The sequence below is a fragment of the Rhinopithecus roxellana genome, chromosome 17 (assembly GCF_007565055.1).
Source record: "Rhinopithecus roxellana isolate Shanxi Qingling chromosome 17, ASM756505v1, whole genome shotgun sequence".
Lineage (NCBI taxonomy): Eukaryota > Metazoa > Chordata > Mammalia > Primates > Cercopithecidae > Rhinopithecus > Rhinopithecus roxellana.
This window is the reverse complement of record NC_044565.1, coordinates 47,351,302-47,372,582: the sequence shown is the minus strand read 5'-3', so window position 1 is coordinate 47,372,582 and position 21,281 is coordinate 47,351,302. Positions and strand designations below refer to the sequence as shown.

General features: G+C 47.8%; 1 protein-coding gene across 7 annotated transcripts; it reads left to right on the top strand.

The window, feature by feature from the left end:
- Positions 1–2,229: 2,229 nt before the first annotated feature.
- On the top strand, positions 2,230–20,975 carry ZNF16 (zinc finger protein 16). Of its 7 annotated transcripts, none has more exons than XM_030921619.1 (4): positions 2,235–2,315; positions 6,016–6,220; positions 17,853–17,999; positions 18,745–20,975. In XM_030921619.1, exons 2-4 carry the CDS (start codon positions 6,025–6,027, stop codon positions 20,595–20,597), a joined length of 2,196 nt encoding a protein of 731 aa, XP_030777479.1. In that variant the 5' UTR covers positions 2,235–2,315; positions 6,016–6,024; the 3' UTR covers positions 20,598–20,975. The 7 variants fall into 7 exon arrangements, with proteins under 7 accessions (XP_010373598.2, XP_030777479.1, XP_030777478.1 ...); XM_030921618.1 differs by lacking the exon at positions 2,235–2,315 and adding an exon at positions 2,558–2,713; XM_030921617.1 differs by lacking the exon at positions 2,235–2,315 and adding an exon at positions 2,558–2,817.
- The last annotated feature ends 306 nt before the right edge of the window (positions 20,976–21,281 follow it).

Sequence of the window (21,281 nt, the reverse complement as noted above, 5' to 3'; positions counted from 1 at the left end):
CAGCAGAGTAAACAGACAACCCAGAGTGGGAGAAAATCTTCACAATCTATACATCCAACAGAGGACTAATATGCAGAATCTACAAGGAACTCAAACAAATTAGCAAGAAAAAAATAATCACATCAAAAAGAGGACTATGGACATGGACAGACAATTCTCAAAACAAGATATACAAATGGCTAACAAACATGAAAAATTGCTCAACATCACTAATGATCAGGGAAATGCAAACCAAAACCACAAAATAATACCACCTTACTCCCACAAGAATGGCCATAATCAAAAATCAAAATATAATAGATGTTGGCATGGATGCGGTGAAAAGGGAACCCTTCCCCACTGCTGGTGGGAATGTAAACTAGTACAACCACTATGGAAAACAGTACGGAGAATCCTTAAAGAACTAAAAGTAGAACTATCAAGAACTACCATTTCATCCAGCCATCCCACTACTGGGTATCTACCCAGAGGAAAAGAAGTCATTATACGAAAAAGATACTTGTATATGCATGTTTATGGCAGCACAATTCACAATTGCAAAAATGTGGAAGCAGCCCAAATGCCCATCAATCAACGAGAGGATAAACAAATTGTGGCATATATATATATACATAGAGAGAGAGTAGTATTCCATCATATATATGATATATGTGTGATGGAATATATCATATATATGATGGAATACTACTCAGTCATAAAAAGGAGTGAATTAATGGCATTCACAGCAACCTGGATAGGATTGGAGACTATTATTCTAAGTGAAGTAACTCAGGAATGGAAAACCAAACATCGTATGTCCTCACTCATGAGAGGTAGCTAAGCTATGAGGATGCAAAGGCACAAGAAGGATACAGTGGACTTTGGGAACTCCCGGGGGAAAGGGTGGGAAGGGCGTGAGGGACAAAAGACTACAAATTGGGTTCAATGTATACTGCCCAGGTGATGGGTGCACCAAATCACCACGCACAAATCACCACTGAAGAACTTACTCATGTAACCAAACACCACCACCTATGGAAATAAAAAATGTAAAAACCTATGGAAATAAAAAAATAAAAATAAACATAAGTTCCCATTTCAGGCCATCTCTTTGTGAATGCATATGACTGTACACTTTCAGAAAAAGGTATGTCACATCTTGAATGCTTTGCTGCTTAGAAATTTCTTCTGCCAGATGCCCTAAATCATCTCTCTCAAGCTCAAAATTCCACAGATCTTTAGGGCAGGGCCAAAATGCCACCAATCTCTTTGCTAAAGCATAGCAAGAATGACCTTTATCCAGCTTCCAATAAGTTCCTCATCTCCAACTGAGAGCACCTCCGCCTGAACTTAAAAAAAAAAAAGGTTATTTACACAGTGTTTCTTAAATTCCAATAGAGTTTGTAGTGTATTTTTTATTATGTATTCCTGATTTTAATGGTTTAATTTGCCTGCAAAATGAACGTTAAAATATTTGTGGGCTTTTTTGGTGGTTGTTTTGTTTGTTTGTTTGTTTGTTTTCTTGAGACAGGGTCTCACTCTCTCACCAGTGCAGTGGTGTGATCCCTGCTCACTGCAGCCGCACATTCCCCGGCTCAAGCAATCCACCCACCTCAGCCTCCTGAGTAGCTGGGACTACAGGCACACACCATCACACCTGGCTAACTTTTGTATTTTTTGTAGAGATGGAGTCTCCCTATATTGCCCAGGCTGGTCTCAAACTCCTGGCCTCAAGCCATCTGCCCGCCTCGGCCTCCCAAGTGCTGGAATTACAGGCGTGGGCCACCACACCCAGCCTTATTTGTATTCTTTATGTCCAAGTGTACAATTCATTTCCGTATTATAAATGATCCATGCACAATCTCACGAAAACATTATCTACTGAAGGAATTTGAATTCTTCCATTTATCTTTCTAATCACTTACTGATTGAATGATTCATTTCTTCCAAAAAATGTATCCTTAGGTTTTTCTCAAACTACCATCTGTTTCGATTCTGGGGGCCGGTGTATTAAAATCTCCTACTAAACAGTATATCTCATTATCTCTGCATTTCTAATAGTGTCCCCTTTTCTTCAATTGCCGCCTTGTTCAGTGCACGGGTTCACTCTGAAAAAAAGGGGAACAGAAGGGTCCCTGGCTCAGGGTTAGCGGGACCAGGAATGGGGCTGAACCACAGAGTCGCCCCGGCCTCCCGCCGTCTAGAGTGGCTACGCTGTCCCAGACAGAACGAGCGGCGGGCCGGAAATCGGGGCGGGACTTCCGGGGGTCAGCCGGCGTTGGCTGAGAGGCGTTCGTTCCGCGGTGCTGCCTCCGTTCCAAGCGCGACCTGTTGAGGTGAGTTAGTTCCGCGAAGCTCCACGCCTCGGACCCCGCACCGGTTGTCCCTGATGCCCCCGTGGGTGGGGGGCCCAGGGACCTCTCAGGGCTCAGACGGGGCGGGCGGCGAGACGGGGACCCCCCCCCGGGCGGGGGCGGAGCCGCGCGGTGGGTTGTGGGAGCGCCGGGGGGCGGGGCGGGGGCCGCTTGGCCTCGGCTGGAGGTCGGAGCCTCTGGGGGCGGCCTCCAGGAGGGGGGTCTCTGGGGAAAGCCCGCGGTAAGGTCGCGGCGGGGGCCGAGCTAGGACTCTGCCCGCAGGCTGATAGCGTTCCCGCGTATCGATGCCGCCGTTCGAGCTTGGGCGGAGCGACGGGGGAGCCGTGCGATGCGGTGGTTCTCTGCGCGTGGGAGACATGGTGGGCTCGCGGTTCCTGGTGTTCGATGCGAAGTCGGAGATGCACAGAGCAGAGCTGGGGGAGAAACGGGATTTCGGCCTCAGATGTCCTGCCAGGGAGGCCCAGTCAGTAGTGGAGTCGCTCTGCGTGTGGAGGAAATACTCTGGGAAGGGAGGAGAGTTTGGGCCCGTTCTCCCCCAAGGGGCAAGGTGCTGAGGGATCGGCCAGGGCCCATCCCGTGGCCGCTTGCTGTGGGAGGGTGGCGGCTGGCTCTTGCAGTTGTCTGACTGCTCGAGCGGTCTTAGCCATTAGCCAGGAGACTCCGCTTTCAAGCTTGTTCAGGCTGTTGGCCGAATCTGTGTTTCTTGGGTTTGGTCCTCAGGAGTGCTGGCTGCCGGCCTGAGTGGCCCTTAGCTCTCCGAGGTCCTTCCACGTGGCCCTCAGATCCTTCTCAGGCTTTTAAGGGCTCATTTGATTAGATTGGGTCCACCAGGGTAATTCACGTCCATAACCTTAATTCCCTCTGCAAAGTCCCTTTTGGTATGTAGTGTAACATAAGCACAAGTTCCAGGGATTAGGATATGGACCTGGGGGAGAGGGGGGCGTTTATTCTGTGTCCCGGTAAGCAAGATCCCACGCATAATGAAGTGAGAAAAATAAGGTGTGAAGTAATAGCATAGTTGGGTGTAGTTTATCATTAAAAGGCAAACGTATGTTTGTATATTTGCTGTGTAAACCTAGATTAATCTGGAACGCTACACTAGAAACAAGGGAAACTGAGTGGATCTTTGGGGGATTTTTCACTATAAATTCTTTTTACCTTTTAAATTTTGAGGTGACTATGCCCCTATTCAGAAAAAAATGAGACTTTAAAGTATTTTTAAATAAAATGAACTAAATAAATATTGCAGAATATTACGTCTCCCTTTGGATTGGGAGAGGTTTCCCTCGAGAAAACTGGGCATAGGCACTGTAAGGGCAGGCAGATGCAGTCGCTGAGGGCCTTGTCACACCCATCGCCTATGTCTCCTCTGTTTCTGCTGCCGCATGGTAGGCACCTTAGTGCTGTAACTGCTTTGAATCTCATCTCCCACCATTCCTCTGAGCACCCTGCCAAGTTAATCTTGAGGTGTTAGTTTTGTCTCTCCTGACATGGAAATGTGGCCAGTGCTTCACCTTCATCTGGCAGCCAAGCTCCCTTATCGTCTGTCCGTAGTGACCATCCCTGTGAGCTCTGTTGGTATCTCCTTGCCTTCTCCCACAAGTTTTTTCCCTACACTTGTCCTCTGACCTTTTCACCCAGACCGCTAGTTGTGCATTTCTCCTTGATGGTGATCTGAGTCCAGGAGCATCACCCAGCCCTTCTTTCTTCCCCACATAGCTTATGGGTGACACCTACCATCACCTTGACTCCCTGCACCATCCTCCTGCCTCCTTTCTTCACATCCCCTTTGCAGATCCCCTTGATCACACCCTCACTCTCAGCTGGTGCTCATAAAGAACAGAGGAGTCAGTGTCAGTACTTGTGAGTGAAGGGCTGAGGTGTGTCAGTGCTCCCAGTGGGCACCCGGGCAGGGTATGATGAGGGGGTAGGGAGATTCAGTAATCTGGTCCATGTGAGGAGCCCATCATGCCTCCACATGGGAGTGTCCTATTTTCTGCTCACGGAGAGTAGTTAGGACTGGAGATGAGCCCAAGTTTGTGAGTCATTATTAACAAGGATGTTGATGTCTCAAGACTGGACGTAATCACCAAGGAGGTTGGTGTCAGTGCAGAAGTGCACACTGGGGTGCCAACACGAAATGGGGAATGAGAGACTAGAAGGGAGTAGGTGGTACAGTGGGAGAACGTCCCAGGCAAGTAAAGATGGGAACACCTGGTGTGGATGCTTCCAGGATGGTGCAACTCAGACAGAATTGACCACTAGGATTGGTAGGCATTGACACATAATGGTGACATGTGGGGCTGCAGCACAGGCTGCCCCTGGCTGCTCAACCTTTGGAGCTGCTGTTCTCCCACTCTAGGTTGGTCTAGCGTGCCCAGCTTCAGAGCATTTTGAATGTCAGCAACAAGGAGTGATAAGAGTGGCCACAGAAGGACACAGGCCCACAGCAGGGTACAGCCCACAGCAGGACACAGGCCCATAGCAGGACACAGACCCACAGCAGGACACAGACCCATAGCAGGGTATGGCCCACAGCAGGACACAGGCCCATAGCAGGGTACGGCCCACAGCAGGACACAGTCCCATAGGAGGACACAGGCCCACAGCAGGACACAGGCCCATAGCAGGGTACGGCCCACAGCAGGACACAGTCCCATAGGAGGACACAGGCCCACAGCAGGACACAGACCCATAGGAGGGTATGGCCCACAGCAGGACACAGGCCCATAGTAGGGTACGGCCCACAGCAGGACACAGGCCCATAGCAGGACACAGGCCCACAGCAGGACACAGACCCATAGGAGGGTATGGCCCACAGCAGGACACAGGCCCACAGCAGGGTACAGGCCCACCGCAGGACGCAGGCCCACAGCAGGATACAGGCCCAACAGCAGGATACAGGCCCACAGCAGGGTGTGGCCCACAGCAGGACACAGGCCCCACAACAGGACACAGGCTTATAGCAGGGTACGGCCCACAGCAGGACACAGCCCCACAGCAGGACACAGCCCCACAGCAGGACACAGCCCCACAGCAGGACACAGGCCCCACAGCAGGACACAGCCCCACAGCAGGACACAGGCCTCACAGCAGGACACAGGCCCCACAGCAGGGTACGGCCCACAGGAGGAACACAGCCCCAGAGCAGAGTACAGGCCCACCGCGGGACACAGGCCCACAGCAGGACCCAGGCCCACAGCAGGATACAGGCCCCACAGCAGGACACAGGCCCACAGCAGGATACAGGCCCAACAGGACACAGGCCCACAGTAGGATACAGGCCCACAGCAGGACACAGGCCCACAGCAGGATACAGGCCCCACAGCAGGACACAGGCCCCACAGCAGGATACAGGCCCTATGGGGGCTGCCCTCCTATCTGGTAGGCCTGGGCACCATTACCCAACTTTGCGTTAGGGTCAGAATCTTGCCCCTTTGTAGCTGTGGCCCTGGCTTGTGAGTCTGTGTCTCCGTGGCTGACTCCCTCTTTTTGGGTCCAGGATCAGGGAACATAGCATCAGCCCCTGAGACCAGGCAGCACCAGGCCCTCTTCAGATCTTAGGCTACAGGGGTGGAGGAAGAGACCCCGGCCTGATGGGAGGATGAATCTCTGGAGCTAGCCTGTGTGTATACTCACCTGTTTTCTTGCTGGTCTTCAGGTCCTAGTCATGCCCAGCCTCAGAACTCGCCGTGAGGAGGCAGAAATGGAGCTCTCAGCTCCAAGACCATCCCCTTGGACCCCTGCAGCCCAGGCCCCTGTGAGTGATGCTTCTGCTGTGACCCACCCTGGATCTGCAGCCTGTGGTCCCCCCTGCTGTAGTGATACTGAGCTGGAAGCCATCTGCCCTCACTATCAGCAGCCAGGTACTTTAAGTACAGTTCCCCCTGGTGCCCTTATTCTGAGGAAGTGATGTCCATGGAACCCTGTGCTTACCCCTAGGAGGCATTTGTGTCATCTGTGTCATCACAGGTGGGGAGGGTGAGGGGGGTACTCTGACTCAAGGAGCCAAGGCTGGATGTCAGCAAGGAAGTTGACCTGGTCTGGCCCCTGGCACCTTGAGCAGAACTGTGATTTCCCCACTTAACACAAAGAGGTATGACATGATGGCTACCAGGGTCCTTTGATTTGCCCTGTAGTCCTGACCCCTTCCCAGTTCAACAGCCAGGCTAGTGGCAACCCTGTCCCCTCCGGACTCTACTCTGGTCCAGGCCTTTGTACCATGGTTACCCATACAGTTGGCCGTCTAAAGCCTAGGAAGAAAAGCTGAGGAGTTTCTTGTGGGGAAATAAAAGCATTCAAAAGCAGCTTTGGAGGGTGTGGTGGTTCATACCTACGATCTGAGTGCTTTGAGAGGCCAAGGTAGGAGGATCGTATGAGGCCAGGAGTTCAGGACCAGCCAGTATAGCATGGCAGGACCCTGTCTCTACTAAAAATTAAGAAAGGTCGGGTGTGATGACTCGCGTCTGTAATCCCAGCAATTTGGGAGGCCGAGGCGGGCGAATTGCTTGAGGCCAGGACTTCGAGACCAGCCTGGCCAACGTGGCAAAACCCTGTCTCTACTAAAAGTACAAACATTAGGCAGGTGTGGTGGCACATACCTGTAATCCCAGCTACTTGGGAGGCTGAAGCACAAGAATTGCTTGAACCTGGTAGGCGGGGGTTGCAGTGATCTGAGATCATGCCACTGCACTCTAGCCTGGGCAACTGGAGTGAGGCTCTGTCTCAGAAAAAATATAATAAGTTAAAAAAAAAAAAAGCACCCATATATTTTGGGGAATCCAGGAAGTCACATGTGTGCCCAGGAGTGGATGTGTGTTCAGAAAAGACCGTAAGACCATAAGCTTTCTCGAGAACTCTGGCTAATCTCTAGGCTCAGTGAAGGCAGTCAACTCAGAAAGAGTTGTAAATAGTGTTAAAAAAAAAAAGTACCCCGACACAAAGACTGGGAGAAGTGTTTTGTTTTTATTTTTCTCTTGATATTCAAAGAAATCTCTGTCAAAACACTAGTTGAACACAAGCTAAAGAAAAAGACTTGAGTGACTGTGCTCGACAAAGAATAGTCTTTGCAAAAATAGTTTGGAAAAGTCACTAAATGAACATGTGACTCTAGTCTTCAACAATCAAAAACAGCAAAGCCTAGGGGAGGGATACCACATTTTCATATTCAGTTGTGCAGTTTTTAACAAAGCGAAAATCATGAAGCATATAACGAAGCAAGAAAATACGTCCCATTCAAAGGAAAAAAGTAAGCTGACAGAAAGCATCCTGGAGAAAGCACAGACATTGTACTTAACTAGACAAAAACTTTAAATCAACTGCTTCAAATATGCTCAGAGAGGTAAAAGAAACCATAGAGAACTAGGCTGGACGCAGTGGCTCACGCCTGTAATCCCAGCACTTCAGGAGGCCGAGGCGGGAGATCATGAGGTCAGGAGATCGAGACCATCCTGGCCAACATGGTGAAACCCCGTCTTTACTAAAAATACAAAAAATTAGCTGGGCATGGTGGCAGGCACCTGTAGTCCCAACTACTCTGGAGCCTGAGGCAGGACAATGGTGTGAACCCGGGAGGTGGAGATTGCAGTGAGCCAAGATTGTGCCACTGCACTCCAGCCTGGGGGACAGAGCGAGACTCTGTCTCGCAAAAAAAAAAAAAAAAAAGAAACCCTAGAGAACTAAAAGAACCAGGAAAATGATGTGTGAACAAAATGAAAATATCAATAAATACAAATTGTAAAAGGAACATAGAAAGTCTGGAACTAAAAAATGAAGTGGAAATTTTGCTAGAGGGTTTCGGCAGTAGATTTGAGCAGGCAGAAAAATTGGCAAACTTGAAGACAGGACAATTGAAATCAGTCTGAGGAGGAAAAAAAAGATCTAAGAAAAGTGAACTTCATGGCTAGGCACGGTGGCTCACGCATGTAATCCTAGCACTTTGGGAGGCCGAGGCAAGCAGATCACTTGAAGTCAGGAGATCGAGAGCATCTTGGCCAACATGGGGAAACCCCGTCTCTACTAAAAACACAAAAATCAGCCGGGCGTGGTGCATGTGCCTGTAGTCCCAGCTACTCTGGAGGCTGAGGCAGGAGAATCGCTTGAACCCGGGAGGCAGAGATTGCGTTGAGCTGAAATCGTGCCACTGTACCCCAGCCTGGGTGACAGAGTGAGACTCCCTGTCAAAAAAAAGAAAAAAGAAAAGTGAACTTAATGGACCATGGGACACCATCACGTAGAACAACGTGTATAGTAGGGATGTTCAAGAAGGAAAAGAGTAGAGAAGGGGATGGAAAAAATATTTGAAGAAATAATGACTGAGAGTATCCTAAATGTAATGAAAGGCATTCTACACATGCAAGAAGTTCAACAAACTGAGTAGAGTCTATTTAAAGAGATCCGCAGCAGGTCTCTTTCTAATCAAATTGTTGAAATACAAGGAATCTTGAAAACAGCAAGCGAGGAGACCTATGCTGAACAAGGGGTTCTGGGTAAGATTTCTAGCCAGTTTTTTATCAGAACCCAGAGGTCAGAAGGCACTGGGACGGCTTAGTTAAACTGCTAAGTGGGGGAAGAAACCCTGTTAACCAAGAATTCTGTTATCTGGCAAAATTATTCTTCAAAGTGAAGGAGAAATTAAAACATCCAGATAGATAAAAGCTGAGGAAGCTTGTTACAAATAGGCTGCCCTACAAGAAATGCTTTTAAAGGGAGTCCTAAAGGTTGAAATGAAAGAACACTAGACAAGGACTCAAAGCCATACAAAAATAAAGACCTCCAGTAAAGGTAACTACATGGGTAAGTATAAAAGTTAGTATCCCTGTATTTTGGTTTCTAAGTACATTTTGTATTAGGTTGGTGCAAAATTAATTGTGGTTTTTGCCAATACATATTTCCTAAGTGATCTAAAGGACAAATGCATAAAAGGTCTGCATTATAAGTCTTTGCTTTTTACCCCACTATATATAAAGATGTAATCTGTGATGATAACATCATAAGTGGGGGTAACATTTATAGAGAAGCAGAGATTTTGTGTGTTACTGACACTTAACTGGTCTAAATTGTTTTAGGATGTTAGAACGTTCAGTGCAATCATCATGGTAATCACTAAGAAAATATCTTAAAAATGGGCTTGACACAGTGGCTCACACCTGTAGTCCCAGCACTTTGGGAGGCCAAGGCAGACGGATCACCTGAGGTCAGGAGTTTGAGACCAGCCGGGCCAACATGGCAAAACCCCGTCTCTACTAAAAATACAAAAATTAGCCACGCATGGTGGTGGACACCTGTAATCTCAGCTACTCAGGCTAGGCAGGAGAATCACTGGAACCCAGGAGGCAGAGGTTGAACCCAGGCAGAGGCATGAGATTGTGCCACTGCACTCCAGCCTGGGTGACAGAGCAAAACTCCACCTCAAAAAAAATCTTAAAAATGGGCTGGGCATGGTGGCTCACGCCTGTCATCTCAGCACTTTGGGAGGCTGAGGCAGGCAGATCACGAGGTCAGGAGATCGAGACCGTCTTGGCTAACACAGTGAAAACCCGTCTCTACTAAAAAGACAAAAAAATTAGCTGGGCATAGTGGCGGGAGCCTGTAGTCCCAGCTACTCGGGAGGCTGAGGCAGGAGAATGGCATGAACCCAGGAGGCGGAGCTTGCAGTGAGCCAAGATTGCACCACTGCACTCCAGCCTGGGCAACAGAGTGAGACACTGTCTCAAAAAAAAAAAAATCTTAAAAATGGACACAAGAGGCCAGGCACGGTGGCTCACGCCTGTAATCCCAGCACTTTGGGAGGCCGAGGTGGGCAGATCATGAGTTCAGGAGATCAAGACCATCCTAGCTAACACAGTAAAACCCCATCTCTACTAAAAATACAAAAAATTAGCTGGGTGCGGTGGCGCCCGCTTGTAGTCCCAGCTACTTGGGAGGCTGAGGCAGGAGAATCCCTTGAACCCAGGAGGCGGAGGTTGCAGTAAACCAAGACCATGCCGCTACACTCCAGCCTGGGTGACAGAGCGAGACTATCTCAAAAAAAAAAAAAAACACAAGAAGTAAGCCAAGAATTAAAATGGTACAGTACAAAAAAGGTAATACATAAGAATACAGCAGTAGAGGAATTGAGGAACAAAAAGGTAAAAGATTTATCAAAAACATAAAATGGCAGAAGTCCTTCCTTTTGAGTAATTACATGTAAAGTCTCCAGTCAAAAGGCAAATATTGACAGAATGTGTAAGAAAGCATGGTCCAACTATATGCCACAAGAGGCTTTAGATTCAAAGACACAATAAGTTTAAAGTGAAAGGTGGAAAAAATATTCCATGCAGAGAATAACCAAAAGAGAGCTGGGGTGACTATGCTAATATTAGATAAAATAGACAACAAAGAAAGACAGTGTATATTTATAAAAGAGTAGAGTCATCAAGAAGATATGGCAATTATAAGCAGATGCGCATCAAAAAAGAGCGCCCAACTGTCTGAAACAGACAGACAGATTGGAAGGGAGAAATAGCTCTATAATAATAGAGACTTCAGTACTCCACTTTGAAAAATGGATAGAACATCTAGATGGAATAAAAACTCCCAATAAAATAAAGTCCAGGATCACAATGGTTTTTTTTTTTTTTTTTTTTTTTTTTTTTTTTTTGAGAGGGAGTCTCACTCTGTTCTTTAGGCTGGGATGCAGTGGCACGATCTCAGTTCACTGCAGCCTCTGCCTCCCGGATTCAAGTGATTCTCCTGTCTCAACCTCCTGAGTAGCTGGGATTACAGGCATGCACCACCATGCCCAGCTAATTTTTTGTATTTTTAGTAGAGACCATGTTCCCCAGGCTGATCTCAAACTCCTGAGCTCAGGCATTCCACCCACCTCGGCCTCCCAGAGTGCTAGGATTACAGACGTGAGTCACCACACCTGGCCCAAAATGGGTTTAAAGGTGAATTTAATGAATTAATACCAGACCTTCACCAAGTCTTCCAAAGGAGGAGAGAACACTTCCTAATTCTATAAAGTCAACATTACACTGATTCCAAAGCCAGATGAAGATATGGCTTGAAGACAAGAAAAGAAAATTACAAACCAGTATCCTTTATGGCTAGAGATGTAAAACCCCCAACAAATAAATAGAAAACTGAATCCAATAGCATATTAAGGGTATTATGCCTCATAACCAAGTGGGATTTAACCCAGGATGAGGGTGGTTCAACATAAGAAAACCTAGTGTTGTAATTCATCACATTAATAGAATGAAGGAGAGAAACTGATCATCTCAATTTATGCAAACAAAACATTTGACAAAATCTAACGCTTTTATAATTTAAAAAAGAAAAAAAGCATTCATAAAACTTGTAATAGAAGGGGACCTCCTGAACATGATAAAGGGCATTTGTGAAAACCCTCAAGCTGACATCATACACAGTAGTGAAGAACAAAACTTTTCCCCTAAGGCCAGGAACAAGACACACATGCCACTATGTAGCCTTGTATTGCAAGTTCTAACCAGAGCAATTAGTCAAGAAAAAGAAATAAAACGCATCCAGTGGGGAAATGAAGTAAAATTCTTTTTCCATGTGACTCCATATATATGAAATCCCAAAGAATCCACAAAAGAGCTATTAGAGGGCTGGGCACGGTGGCTCAAGCCTGTAATCCCAGCACTTTGGGAGGCCGAGACGGGCGGATCACGAGGTCAGGAGATCGAGACCATCCTGGCTAACAAGGTGAAACCCCGTCTCTACTAAAAATACAAAAAACTAGCCGGGCGAGGTGGTGGGCGCCTGTAGTCCCAGCTACTCGGGAGGCTGAGGCAGGAGAATGGCGTAAACCCGGGAGGCGGAGCTTGCAGTGAGCTGAGATCCGGCCACTGCACTCCAGCCTGGGCGACAGAGCGAGACTCCGTCTCAACAAAAAAAAAAAAAAAAAAAAAAAAAAGCTATTAGAGCTGATAGACAAATTCAGCAAAGTTGCAGCAACTGATCAACACACAAAATCAGTTGTTTCTGTATACCAGCCATGAACAGTGTGAAAAGGAAATTAAGAAAGCAATTCCATATACAATAGCATCAATAGGAAAAATTAAAACCTAGGACTAAATTTGACCAAGGAGGGTTAAGACTTGTTCACTGAAAACTGCAAAACATTGTGGAAAGGAATTAAAGAAATCACAAATAAATGGAAGGCATCTTGTGTTCATGAATTGTAAGACAGTATTGTCAAAACTACCTAGAGTGTTCTACAGATTCAATGCAATTCCTATCAAAATTGCAATGGCGTTTTTTTGCAGAAACAGAAAAGACGATCCTCAAATTCATATGAAGTTACAAAGAGCCCTGGGTAGCCAAAACAATCCTGAAAAATAACAAAGAGGACTTAGACTTTTCACTTTCAAAACTTGCTACAAAGCTGCAGTAATCAAAACAATGTGGTACTGGCACAAAGATAGACATACAAACTAGTGGAATCGAATTGATTCCAGAAATAAACACATACATATGTGGCAGGTGGATTTTCAACAAGGGTACCAAGACCTTTCAATCAATGAGAAAGGATAGCCCTTCTGCAAATGGTGCTGGGACAAGTAGATATCCAAATGTGAAAGAATGAAGTTGGGGCCGGATGTGGTGGCTTATGCCTGTAATCCCAGCAATTTGGGAGTCCAAGGTGAGAGGATCACCTGAGACCAGGAGTTTGAGACCAGCCTGGACAACATAGCAAGACTTTCTCTACAAAAAAAATACAAAGGCCGGGCACGGTGGCTCAAGCCTGTAATCCCAGCACTTTGGGAGGCCGAGACCGGCGGATCATGAGATCAGGAGATTGAGACCATCCTGGCTAACACGGTGAAACCCCGTCTCTACTAAAAAAAAAAAAAAAATTAGCCAGATGTGGTGGTGCATACTCCAGGGGTGCTGAGGCAGGAGGATCTCTTGAACCCAACAGCTCAAGGCTACAGTCAGCTGTGATCACCACTGCACTCCAGCTTGAACAGCAAAGCAAGACTCTGTCTCAAAAAAGGAGTGAAGTTTAACCCCTACCTTATGCCATATACAAAAATTAACTCCAAATACAACAACAACCTAAATGTAAGAGCTAACAACTCTAAAATTCTTAGAAGAAAGTGTAGTGGTAAATCTTCCCAATCTTGGATTTGGCAGTGGATTCCTAGATATGGCACCAAAGCATGAGCAACAAAAGAAAAAAATAAATAAATTGGACTTCATCAAAATTTAAAACTTGAGTATCAAAACATTATCAAGAAAGCGGAAAGAAGCCGGGTGTGGTGGCTCACGCCTGTAATCCCAGCATTTTGGGAGGCCAAGGCAGGCAGATACCTGATGTCAGGAGTTTGAGACCAGTCTGGCCAATATGGCGAAACCCCATCTCTACTAAAAATATGAAAATTAGCTGGGCATGATAGCATGCACCTGTAGTTCCAGCTACTCTGGAGGCTCTCACTTGAACCCAGGAGGCAGAGGTTGCAGTGAGCCAAGAGCACACCAGTGTACTCCAGCCTGGGTGACAGAGCAAGACTCTGTCTCAAAAAAAAAAAAAAAAAAGGAAAGAAAGTGAAAAAAGCATCCTGCAGAATGGGAGGAAATCTGCAAATCATATTTTTGATAAGGGTGTAGTATGTAGAATATATAAAGAAGTCTTACAAATCAACAACAAAACACAAGCCAATTTAAAAACGGCCTGGGAATGGTGGCTCACACCTGTAATCCCAGAACTTCAGGAGGTCGAGGTGGGTGGATCACTTGAGGTCAGGAGTTCAAGGCCATCCTGACCAACATGGTGAGACACTGTCTCTACTAAAAATACAGAACTTAGCCGGGAGTGGTGGCATGCACACGTAATCCCAGCTATTCGCAGTGAGCCGAGATCATGCCACTGCACTCCAGCCTGGGTGACAGAGCAAGACTCCGTCTCATAAATAAATAAATAAATAAAGGGCAAAGAACTTGAATAGACATTTCTCTAAAGAACATATATGAATGGCTAATAAGCAAAAGAAAAAGTGCTTAATATCGTTAGTCATTAGAGAAATGCAGATCAAAACCATAATGAGATTACTATTTTACATTCATTAGGATGTCTGTAATTAAAAAACCAAAAGATAAAGGATATTCAAGAGAATGTGGAGAAATTGGTATGCTCATACATTGCTGGCTGAAATGTAAAATGGCACCACTACTCTGAAAAATAATTTGGTGGTTCCTCAAAAGTTTGAACATGGTACTACTCCTAGATGGTACTACTACTTTGACTATGTACTCAAAATAATTGAAGACACGTACTGAAACAAGTACATGTGTATTATGTTCACCGCAGTAGTATTCATAATAGCCGAAAGGTAGAAACAGCCCAAATGTCCGTCAATGGATGAATGATTAATTGTGGTGTCTACATGCAGATGAGTATAATTTGCATGAAAAGAAAGTACTGTACACGCTACACGCGGATGAACCTCCAAAACGTGTGAAGTGAAAGAAGCCAGACACAATAGAATCACATACTATGTAATTCTGTTTTTATGAAATATCCAGAATAGGTAAATTCATAGAGACAATACAGATTGGTGGTTGCCAGGGGCTGGAGGGAGAGGAAGATGGGAATAAACTGCTTAATGGTTAACAGGTTTTACTTTGGAGTGATGGGAATGTTTTGAAAATACAGGTAGTGGTTGCATAACATTGTAGGTGTACTATATGCCACTGAATTGTTCGTTTTAGAATAATTTTATGTTACGTTAATTTCACCTCAGTAAATTTTTAAATCAAGTCAAATGAAAACAACTTGCTGTAGGAGATGAAGAAGTAAGGAGCCCCCCATCTGTGTGTGAGGTGCCTCTGGGGATTGTTCAACACACAGCCCAGCCGAGGCACTGAGGGAGGATGTGGTGCAGCCACTGGCACATCACAGCCACACACGGCGCCCACACAGGCGTGGTTTATCACACCACACACGGCACCCACACAGGCATGGTTTATCACAGCCTCACACGGCGCCCACGCAGGCGTGGTTTATCACACCACCCACGGCGCCCACGCAGGCGTGGATTATCACAGCCACCCATGGCGCCCACGCAGGCGTGGTTTGTGACAGCCTCGCATGGCGCCCACGCAGGTGTGGTTTGTCACAGCCTCGCACGGTGCCCACGCAGGCGTGGTTTGTCACAGCCTCGCACGGCACCCACGCAGGCGTGTTTTATCCCAGCCATGCACAGCAGCCACACAGGCGTGGTTTATCACAGCCACCCACGGTGCCCACACAGACGTGGTTTATGACTCGGGTAATTATCCCACTCATCGTAAAAGCCTGTAATCATAAAGATGTTTTCTCTTCACAAAAGGTGTGTTTTGTTCTGGAAGGGCTCAGAGCCCTTGTCCTTTTCTCCAGTTGGGTGCCAAGAGTACAGTGCAAACAATTGTATTTGCTTTCAAATCTTTTTCTTCACCTTTAAGCCCAAAGTTTACTGACTTTTTAAAAAGATTTTCTTTGGGTAGGCACGATGGCTCACGCCTGTAATCCCAGCACTTTGGGATGCTGAGGCAGGCAGATCACCTGAGGTCAGGAGTTCAAGACCAGGCTGACCAATGTGCAGAAACCCCGTGTGTTCTAAAAATAGAAACAAATTTAGCCGGGCGTGGTGGTATATCCCTGTAATTACAGCTACACAGGAGGCTGAGGTAGGAGAATCACTTGAACCCAGGAGGCGGAGGTTGCAATGAGCTGAGATGGTGCCATTGCACTTCTGCGTGGGCTATAAGAGCCAAACTCTGTCTCACAAAAAAAAAAAAAAAAAAAATTTCTGAAAGGAAAATGAAATTTTTAAATTTTATATTTCCTTTCTGTAGAGGAACTCATTTTCCCCACAGTTCTTATATTACAGAGAAGAATTACATTGAATTTAGTCAGTCCAAAGAGTGATCTCTCACCATTCTCACCTACAGAATTCACCTTTAGTTCCTGTCTCAATAAAAGACTTTGATCTATGTAAACAGTGGCTCAGGCTAGACAGCCTGTTCCTCATAGTCACCATCTCCTGTTCCACACCAGTGACATCTCATCTCAGCCGGAGGTCACCAAATCCAGCTAGTGGGCTGGTTTTTATGTCCTGCAAGCTAAAAATGGTTTTGAGGTGTTTTTTAACCTCAGGAACAAGGAAGACCATATGACAGAGATCATAGAGCCGTAACACTTGACACAGCTCCTCTCCGACCCTTCACAGAAATACCTTCCTGACTCCTGTCTGTTGTTGCCACAACCTTCTTCGTCCTTCCTTGGGTCACTTCTCCACACAGCCAGAAGAGGGCAAGGGTCTCCCAAGTCAGGGTCTTGGCAGGGGCGGAGGATAGCTGGACAGCAAGTCCCAGGATATCCCTGTCAGGGCTGAAGACTTCTGTCTAGACCTCACCTGTCCCAGCAGCCCCCATTCCTCATTGTTCCTGGGAGCCCAGCAGCATGTAGATGCCACGTTTCCCAGACACCCCCTGGAGCCACGGCTGGGGCTTCTGACATGGCGAGCTGAAGCTCGTGAGGGACATTGGGGGAGCCCCTGCAGCGCATGTGGAGTGTATAACAGCAGGCCTGCCAAGGAACAGCAGGGTGGTAAAGAAAGGCACCCACATCTGTGTGCTGGCACGTAGGGCAGCTCTGTAGGAGAGGAGAGGCCTGATCCCAGACTCCAGGAAGCAGGGAGCTGCAAGCGCATGTTCTGGCTGAAAGCGGCACAGCGCGATGTGTCTGCACCTCATGTGTCAGGTGACCCAACATGAAATGTCACCAGGAGACACGTGGGTGCAGTGGGCAGAGGGGCAAGTCCCAGGAGGGTCATGGTGAGGGCTGGGCCAGATTGGGTCTGCATTGACACCACAGCTCCTTGGGAAAAGACAATTTCAGACTGGAGGCTGTTATGGGAGATTCTGAAAGTCCCAGACAGGGAGAGGCAGGGAGGGAGCAGGGTGGATGCTGCAGGGAGGGGCATCCTTCACACCCATTCAGCACTATGGACTACAGCTAGACCAGAGGTCCTCTACTTTGGGGGATGCAGTCCTGTGTCAGGGAGTGATCCAGGCTATGGGTGACAGGGTGGGGGTGAGGAAAGTAGGTGGGTGCTGGCATTTACGATCAGGGAAGGACTCTCTAGTGAGGCCTGTGCAAGGGAAGCGGGTAGCACAAGGACCATGTGGAGAGTGCTCTGGGCAGAGCAGACCCAAAGGTGGACACATCTGCCCTGCTCAGAGAATAGCAGGAGCAGAGGTAGAGGTGGGGTCTAGGAGGGCCTGGGCCACACAGGCCCAGGAGGCACTGAGAGGAGGTTTGAGTGCATGATGGTGCTAAGTCTGATGTCACCAGACTGTGGGCAGGAAGGGAGGTTGGGGGCCAGGAAAGCCGCTCAGCATCCAGGTGGCAGTGTGGCCTGGGATGTCAGTTTGAATGAGAGACTCTCGACGTCTTCATATGAGTAAGGGACACAGGGACATGAGGGTTTCTTTGTTCTGCAGGTATGAAGAGGGGAGAGGGAGATGCTGAAGCCTTTTCTGGCAGACACGGAGCTGTGTGTGCATTTCTGTCTGCAGAACGAGGATGCACATTGTTACTGGGCCAGAAGTCATCCAGCAAACACCAGTCAGAATTGCAAGTTTTCAGAGGTACAGGTGGCTTTGACAGGACACGGCAGTCTCTAAAGGGTCCTCTGTTGAACAGGATGGAAGCTGACGTTCCACACAGGTCCCTGCCACACCGGAGTGGTTGAATGGTGCCTCCATGCAACTCGACTTGCCAGGCTCTGAGAGCCAGCTGGGTTTCTTCTCTGTGTGCAACAGGGTCTCTCTCCACTCTAATGTCTCCTAAGACCAAGCTCAGTGCCGTTAGTGTGCACTGAGAGAACTGGAGATAGGCTGGTAAGGCTCACACCTGGCAGTGTGGAGAGAAAAAAGGGTAAAATTTGTAACAGTGTAGGGAGTGGTGTGAGATGTTTTTCTGGTACAGGTGGGAGAGGTGAGAAGCACCTGGATTTGGGCTGCATTCCAAGGTAGAGCCGACAGGACTTGCCAGTGGTTTGGTGTGGGTGTCGAAGAAGAGGGGAGTCAAGGGACACCCAGGATTTTCGTCTGAGCCAGAAGGCAGACTGCAGTAATGTTTGCTGAGATGTGGAGTCGCGGGGAGGGTAGGTCAGTGGTCATCAAGAGCTCTCACTCATCTGCAGCCCCATGCAGCCTTGTCACCCAGCACTCCTCCCACTCCTCCCTGATGCCCTCTGATCTGGACTGCCACCCTGGAAGGTCCCCTGCTCCCCTTGCCTCCCCCACAGTTAGTGGGTGCAACTCTGGCTGTCTACGTTCCTGCTCCTGCTGCAGCACTGCCTTCCAAGTGATGTTCTATTTATTGTTTCAGATTGTGACACCAGGACTGAAGACAAGGAGTTTTTTCACAAGGAAGACATTCATGAAGATATGGAATCACAGGCAGAAATATCAGAAAACTGTGCTGGTGATGTTTCCCAGGTGCCCGAGCTTGGAGATCTGTGTGATGATGCATCAGAAAGAGACTGGGGAGTCTCTGAAGGCAGGAGGCTGCCACAGTCCCTCTCCCAGGAGGGGGACTTCACACCAGCGGCCCTGGGGCTCCTTAGGGGCGCCTTAGAGGAGAAAGATCTGGCCTGTAATGGTTTTGACAGTTGCTTCCGTCTGAGCCCAAACCTGATGGCATGTCAGGAAATCCCTACAGAAGAGAGGCCACATCCATATGACATGGATGGCCAAAGTTTCCAGCACTGCGTGGACCTAACTGGTCACGAGGGGGTTCCCACAGCTGAAAGTCCACTCATATGTAATGAGTGTGGGAAAACCTTCCAAGGAAATCCTGACCTTATTCAGCATCAAATATTCCACATTGGAGAGGCTTCCTTTATGTGCGATGGTTGTGGGAAAACCTTCAGCCAGCACTCAGTTCTTAAGAGCTGTCATCCATCTCATATGAGTGAGAAAGCCTGCCAGTGCAGCGAATGTGGGAAAGCCTTCCGAGGGTGCTCAGACTTTTCTAGGCATCAGAGTCAACACAGCAGTGAGAGGCCTTATATGTGTAATGAGTGTGGAAAAGCCTTCAGCCAGAACTCCAGCCTTAAAAAGCACCAAAAGTCTCACATGAGTGAGAAGCCCTATGAATGCAATGAATGTGGGAAGGCTTTTAGGCGGAGCTCAAACCTCATCCAACATCAAAGAATCCATTCTGGGGAGAAGCCATATGTGTGCAGTGAGTGTGGGAAGGCTTTCAGGCGAAGTTCAAACCTCATCAAACACCACAGGACTCACACAGGAGAGAAGCCTTTTGAGTGTGGCGAGTGTGGGAAAGCCTTCAGTCAGAGCGCACACCTGAGGAAGCACCAGAGGGTCCACACTGGAGAGAAGCCTTACGAGTGTAATGATTGTGGCAAGCCCTTCAGTCGGGTCTCCAACCTCATTAAGCACCACAGGGTTCACACTGGAGAGAAACCCTATAAGTGCAGCGACTGCGGGAAAGCATTTAGTCAGAGCTCCAGCCTTATTCAGCATCGGAGAATTCACACTGGAGAAAAGCCTCACGTGTGTACCGTGTGCGGAAAAGCCTTTAGTTACAGCTCAGTGCTCCGAAAGCACCAGATCATCCACACAGGAGAGAAGCCGTACAGATGCAGTGTCTGTGGGAAGGCCTTCAGCCACAGCTCAGCCCTCATTCAACACCAGGGCGTGCACACAGGTGACAAGCCCTATGAGTGCCACGAGTGTGGGAAGACCTTTGGTCGCAGCTCCAACCTCATCCTTCACCAGCGAGTCCACACTGGAGAGAAGCCCTATGAATGTACTGAATGTGGAAAAACCTTCAGCCAGAGCTCAACCCTCATTCAGCATCAGAGGATTCATAATGGGCTGAAGCCCCATGAGTGTAGCCAGTGTGGCAAAGCCTTCAACCGAAGCTCCAATCTCATTCACCACCAGAAAGTTCATACTGGGGAAAAACCCTACACCTGCGTTGAATGCGGTAAGGGCTTCAGCCAGAGTTCACACCTCATTCAGCATCAGATAATCCACACTGGCGAGCGCCCCTACAAATGCAGTGAGTGTGGGAAAGCCTTCAGCCAGCGTTCCGTCCTCATCCAGCACCAGAGGATTCACACTGGGGTGAAGCCCTACGACTGCGCTGCTTGTGGGAAAGCCTTCAGCCAGCGATCAAAGTTGATCAAACACCAGTTGATTCACACCAGGGAGTAGCCTGTTGGGCTGGCAGGAGTGAAATTGAGCATAGTTTCCTCTCCAGCTCCTCTTTGGCCGTTGTCTCAGCCTCTGCCACTTCCCAGACCAAACGCCTGCATTCAGCGCACTGCCCCACATCCAGTGGCCACATGGCCTGGGACCCTCCTTGGAAACATCCTTTACGGGCTCCCTTCTCACTGCCACTGCTCTTGCCTCTTGTGATGTCTTGAGTTTGGGTTTGTTTTTACAGCTTGTGAACAGACTGCACGTTTGTTACAAGGGAGATTATGGAGGCTGCATATTCATGAATAGAGTTTATGATTGTAATCAAAAGTTACCAAAAAAGTAAAGTGACATTTGGTTTGAGATAACCATAGTAGTTTTTTTGATTGGTAATTCATTGTGTGGGGTGAATTCTTTGTTACTGGCTGTAATTGATACTTTAAGTAAGTCAAGTTTTTCAGGTCTGATTGCTCTGTCATCTTCCCCAGAAGTGGTACCTACTCATCACCAATTCCCTGCCCTTCTTTGTCCCTCCTGTTCTAAAACTTGAACCCAAGGCTCCCCCGCCACCCCACTTTTCTTTATACAAATCTGCAATCTGAGGTCAGCTTTCTCCTCTCGCTAGTCTGCTGTATCCTGTTCTGGGCTGCTGCACAGTTCCATGTGGCTGTTCCAGCTTCTGGCTTCTGGGCCACAGAG

Excerpts from the sequence above, each read along its gene's own strand:
- ZNF16 (XM_030921617.1), top strand. The coding sequence starts at position 2,683 with ATGCGGTGGTTCTCTGCGCGTGGGAGACATGGTGGGCTCGCGGTTCCT. Across the intron at positions 2,818-6,015 it reads TGTCCTGCCAGGGAGGCCCA|GTCCTAGTCATGCCCAGCCT; the intron begins GTCAGTAGTGGA and ends GCTGGTCTTCAG. Across the intron at positions 6,221-17,852 it reads CCCTCACTATCAGCAGCCAG|GTATGAAGAGGGGAGAGGGA; the intron begins GTACTTTAAGTA and ends TTTGTTCTGCAG.